Here is a 6000-nt window from a genome sequence, read left to right as displayed (position 1 = left end):
CCTTTATGGATAAAAATGCTAAACTTTGGGGAAAATAAAAAAACAATTATTTGAAGATACTGGAAAGCAGTCAAAATCAGGCAGGCAGTAATTGAAAGGATGGCCACTCTTCAAAGAATTGAAATACAACAAGTATGATTTATGCTTATACATCTTTTCATGTGGGGAGATTACTCAGTCTGTACTGTGGAAGGTACCTGGAAGCCAATCAGAAAGCCACAGTCTTAATAACTTAAGGATGGAGTCTGGCTATCAGAACAGCTGAAACTGAAAAGGGAAATCCTGAAAAGGAAGGAGTGACAGAGGGAAAGAGCTCCAAAATCTACACATACACCCTACCCAAATTCTTGGTTGACTCCTGAACTCTGCATGAAGGAGACTCCAAGGAGCCCAGCAAAAGGCAACATCAGGATTGCTGAAAGAAATCATCAAAAATTTCAGGTGGAATTTGACTCTAGACTACTTAACTACATACTAGAATATATTAACACTCATCAGAGGAAAATTGAATCTAGAGGCTCTACAATATATCATCCACAAAATCCAATATACAATTTAAAAAATTACAAATATGTAAAGAAATGGGAAAATTTGACCCATAGTCAAGAAAAAAAATAATCAATAGAAATTGACTCTAAGATAACTCAGATGTAAGAATTAGCAAAGATTTTCAAACACTTTACATATATTCAAGGACTTAAAAATATATACAGTCATAATAAATTAACAGATGGAAAATGTTAACAGATATATAGAAACTCTTAAAGAAGAGTCAAATGGAAATTCTAGTACTGAAAAGTACAAAATTTGAAATACACCCACAGGGTGGGTTTAACAGTCAATTAGAAATGGCTGAAGGAGGGCGCCTGTGTGGCTCAGTCATTAAGCGTCTGCCTTTGGTTTGGGTCATGATCCTAGGGTCCTGGGATCAAGGTCCACATTGGGTTCCCTGCTCAGCGGGAAGCCTGCTTCTCCCTCTCCCACTCCCCCTGCTTGTGTTCCTGCTCTCGCTATCTCTGTCTCTGTCAAATAAATAAATAAAATCTTAAAAAAAAAAGAAAGAAATGGCTGAAGGGTTGGCAAATTTAAAACAGATTAAGAGAAATTATATAATCTGAAAAACAGAGATAAACCTATTGAAAAAAATTAACAGAGTCCTATTTACCTTTAGGACAATATTAAAAAGTCTAACATATATATAATAGGAATCCCAGAATGGGACAGGAAAAAGTTTGAAAAAATAATGGCTGAAATGTTTCCACATTTGTTGGAATACATACATTTACAGATCCAAGAAACCCAAGCAAAACTCAAGCAGGATATATATAAAGAAATTTATATCAAGAGCATCATGCTCAAGCTATTGAAAAAGCAAGGATAAAGAAAAAAATCTTAAAGGCAACTAGAGAAAATGACAGTGCAAACTGGGTGGGTGGGTGGAGGGACAGAATTCAGAAATAATGAAGGGTAGAGGACAATGAAATTACATGTTTAGACTTGAACTTGGAGGGGGAGCAGGGGGACAACATAATCCAGAATTCTATATCTAGAGAAAGTATATTTTTTAAAATGATGGTGAAATAAAGATAATTTCAGATAAATGAAAACTTAGAATTTATCACCAGCAGATCTTTATTACAAAAAATGCTTTAAAAGAATTCTTCAGAGGGAAGGGAAATTATACTAGTTGAAAACTCAGATCTTCGGAAAAGAATGAAGAGCACTGGATGAAAAAAAGAGCACCGGAAATGGTAAATATGTGGGTAAATATAAAACACTATACATTGGTTTCTTAATTTCTTTATAAGACATGTAAATGTTTAAGACAAAAAATATTCACTTTATTTAAACATATGTGGACCTAATATATGTGACAATAATAACATAAAGTATGGGGGATAAATAGAACAAAACTTTTGCAAGGTTCTTATATTTTACATCACATACAGCAATATAAACTCTATGTACACTGAGATAATTTAAGGATGTATACAGTAAGTGCTAGAATAAGCACTCAAAATTAATGTAAAGAGATTTAGCAGAAGGTCAATAGAGGATTTAAGATGAAATACGAAGAAATATTCATTAACCCAAAAGAAAACAAGAAAGGAGGAACAGAAGAACAAAAAAAGAATGAAACAAATATAATACAATTGCAAATGACAGTAAATCTAAATCCAACCACATTAGTATTACATTAAATGTAAGTATACTAAAAACTCTAATTGAAAGGCAGAAATTATCAGACTAAATGTAAATAATAAAATCAAGAACAACTATAAGCTATTAGAGGAGATACATATTTACAAACATGCACACATAAAGACACAAACTGATTAAAAGGATGGAAAAAGATTTATCAGGCAAACAGTAAGCCTAAGAAAAGTGGAGTGGTTATATTACTATCAGACAATATAGACTTCAAGGCAGGAGTATTAGGAGAGATAAGGAGGGACCATTCATTATAAAAGGAAGGAAGGAAGGAAAGAAAGGACAGGGTCAAATCAAATCATCAGGTAGAAATTAAAACCCAACTGAAGACATAAAAATCCTGTGTATGCGCCTAATAACAACTTCAAAAATATATAAAGCAAAACTTTACGAAACTAAAAGAAGAAATAGACAAGGGCGCCTGGGTGGCTCAGTTGGTTAAGCGACTGCCTTCGGCTCAGGTCATGATCCTGGAGTCCCGGGATCGAGTCCCACGTCGGGCTCCCTGCTCAGGAGGGAGTCTGCTTCTCCCTCTGACCCTCCTCCCTCTCATGCTCTCTGTCTCTCATTCTCTCTCTCGCAAATAAATAAAATCTTTAAAAAAAAAAATTAAAAAAAAAAAGAAGAAATAGACAAATCTACAATCATAGAGTGTAACCCTTATCACAGTCAGTGATAGAACAACTAAATGTAAAAATCCATAAGGATAGGGGCGCCTGGGTGGCTCAGTCAGTTAAGCATCTGACTCTTGATTTTGGCTCAGGTCATGATCTCAGAGTTCTGGGATTGAGCCCCACCTGGGGCTTGTGCTCAGCCTGGAGTCTGCCTGTCCCTCTCCCTCTGCTCCTCCCCCTTCTCTCCCTCTGTCTCTCTCAAATAAATAAATAAAATCTTTTTTTAAAAATCCATAAGGATATAGCTGATGGGAATGACACTATCAATACTGAATTGATATTTATAGAAACAATTGATAGTTATAGAATCACTCAGCTGCAGAATACACATTCTTTTTTAAAGAGCACATAGAATGTTCACTAATGTAGGTAATATGCTAGGTTATGAAATGTCTCAATAAATTTCGAAAAAAGTTTAAATCTTGGTGTATCTTCTCTGGTCACAACATAATTAAATTAGAAATAAATACTAATTTCTAGAATAGCCCATAAATTACACACACACTTCAAAGAATTGAGTCTAAGAAGAAATCATAAGGGAAATAAAAGACTATTTTGAAATGATGAAAACGAAAACACAATAGCAAAAATTGTGAATGCAGATAAAGCAGTGCTTAGAGGGCAAGGCATAACCTTTTTTTTTTAAAGATTTTATTTATTTATTTGATGGATAAAGACATGGCGAGAAAAGGAACACAAGCAGAGGGAGTGGGAGAGGGAGAAGCAGGCTTCCTGATGAGCAGGGAGCCCGATGTGGGGCTCAATCCCAGGACCCTGTGACCACGACCTGAGCCGAAGGCAGACGCTTAATGACTGAGCCACCCAGGCAACCCAGCATAGCTTTAAATAGTTATATTTTTTAAAAATCGAAAGGTCCAAAATCAATAATACACTCTTCTACTCTAAGCAGCTAGCAAAAGAAGAGGAAATCAAATAGAAATTAAGTAGCAAGAAGGGAATAATAAAACTCAAAAGTCAATGAACTAGAAAACAAAATCATTGGAACCAAAAGACAGCTTTTTGAAAAAAAAAAATTTTTAAATGATAAACTTCTCGCTAAATTAGTCGGGGGAAAAAGAGACAGTATACAACCAACCAATGTCCAGGATGTCTGAACAAAAGACAAGGTCCCTACTCTCGTGGGCTTATAGTGGGGGTAACAAATGTTAGTCACAGAAATAAATGTGTAGGTATGAATTGTGGTAAACTCTATGAAGGAATTCTGCGGTGGAGGAGAAACTGATTTAGATCGGACGGGGGCTCCTGGGCTGAGGTAAATTAACGCTAACCCAGGCGCTCCTCCTGGACATCCACCCCGCCTCGCGTCTTCCCGCTCCCGCCGCTGCAGGTGACGGCCCCGCCCCGCGCCCCGCCCACCACCGCCCCCGCCCTTCCGCGCAAGCGCAGGGTTGGCGCGAGGTGGGGTGCGACTGGCGGCTGCGCGGGGACAACCGCCCGGCTGGCGCGGAGCGGGGTGGTACGCCTGTGAGGTGTCCTCGACCTGACCCAGCGGCTGCGGTCCCCCGCGATGCCGAGGCCAGAGGCGGGCAGCTCGCCTCTCTGAGCCGGTCTCAACGCGGAGGGCACAGAGGGAGGCAGGCCATGGCGGAGTCCTCCGAGCCCGGGCGGCTGGCGTCGGCGGACGGCGGCGGGAGCCTGGAAGAGGAGGACGACGAGGAGCGGGAACCACTGCTGCCTCGGATCGCCTGGGCCCAGCCACCTAAGGGCGCCCCGGGGAGCGCCGTCAGGCTCGTGGAGGCTGCGGGCGAGGAGAGCGCGGCCTCCCCTCGCGAGGCTGGAGACAAGGAACTGCTGCTCCCGTCCTGGGACGCGCCCAGCGGGCCCTCCGGGAGCGTGAGTGGCCTCCGGAGCTCGCCCACCCGCCCGAAACGGAAACGCCCCCGAGGTGCAGGTGCGACCCGGCCCTTACCACCACCCCGCAGTCCTCCACGCGCGCGCGTTGCCGTCGCCGCCCAGCCCCTCCGGGGTCCCATCTCTGTCCCACACCAGCACTTGCCTAGGAGGAAAGGCAGCCAGCCAGGCAACCCTCCCCTCCGGAGCACCGGCCAGGGGGCGCGTCGCCGGTCGAACCTCGGAGCCCTTGCCTTTCTCTCTGCTCCCCCGTTTCCTCGCACCTTTTCCAGGGGGCACTGGCCACGTCACCTAAGGCCTGTGGTTGTCACGGAACTGATCCTTGGGGCCTCCCCTAAGAGTAAGCCTAAACTTTTGAAATCAGACCCTGAGAAAAACTTAGCACGATAAAATGTAAGTTGTTTGCTCAAGTTTGGACTTGAGGTTTGGATTAAGAACCCTGAACTATCAGGAAAGTTCCCCGGGTTGTGAATTTGCAAGGCAGATGGATGACAGCAGAGAGATGCACAGCAAGAATATCTAGGTGCCATTGGGACGCGTTTTCAAAACTTTTTCTGGTTAGTGTTACTGTGACGTTAGCCAGAGGGGGCAGAGGCAGTTGAATTTCTCTAGCTGCCAACTCTCTTGCAAAGTTTTCTTTCTTGACTCATTTCTAGTCTTATACTATAAGAGGTGGACTGGTAGCCTCAGGTGGGAAAGAGGGTAATTGGTATGATATGATGTTGAAAACTAGTAAAAGTGTAGGCATGCTCTTGCAAGCGTGGGTATTTGTTGATAAAGTAAGTTTTTTGGCAAGTTGAGTCGAGGTAGGCTACTTTGTTAGTAAAATAGGGTGGAATTGTATGAATCCTAGCTGGAGATGAGACGGGCTAGTCTGTAAACTTAGGATAACATCTGTTTGTTGGTGGTTGGGATGGTTTAAGCGAGATGGTGTGTGCGCTGTGCCTGTAGTAGAAGTCCATATGTGATGGCTTAAAGAAAAGCCATAGACAATGTCACTTTAATTAATGCTGCTTAGTTTTCCTGGAGTTTTTAGATTTTACATGTCCTGCTACCAGTACAGTAATGGAGCTCCTACAATTTAAGGTATTTGGGATAGAATAGATTATTCAAGTTGTAGTTGAACTTACATTCAAACATCCTCTCAGGCAGGTAAATCAAAGAGGCCCCAGAGAACCAAACTTTCCCCTTCAAGTGTTTCATGAATAAAGCTTTAGCAGACTGGTCAGACATGCATTATGCT

The 6000-nt window shown here is 42.0% G+C and overlaps 1 protein-coding gene across 3 annotated transcripts in view; it reads left to right on the top strand.

The window, feature by feature from the left end:
* Positions 1-4312: 4312 nt before the first annotated feature.
* PI4K2B (phosphatidylinositol 4-kinase type 2 beta) overlaps positions 4313-6000 on the top strand; it is a 29723-nt gene continuing 28035 nt past the window's right edge. For all 3 annotated transcript variants that reach the window (XM_021679412.1, XM_021679411.1, XR_002479777.1), the window contains exon 1: positions 4313-4797. In XM_021679412.1, the coding sequence (XP_021535087.1) occupies positions 4488-4797 (310 nt within the window). In that variant the 5' untranslated portion in view covers positions 4313-4487. The remainder of the gene's footprint in view (positions 4798-6000) is intronic.

The sequence above is a fragment of the Neomonachus schauinslandi genome, chromosome 2 (genome assembly GCF_002201575.2).
Source record: "Neomonachus schauinslandi chromosome 2, ASM220157v2, whole genome shotgun sequence".
In the NCBI taxonomy this organism is placed as follows: domain Eukaryota; kingdom Metazoa; phylum Chordata; class Mammalia; order Carnivora; family Phocidae; genus Neomonachus; species Neomonachus schauinslandi.
Note: the sequence above shows the minus strand (reverse complement) of the source record. Positions and strands in the feature narration are given on the sequence as shown.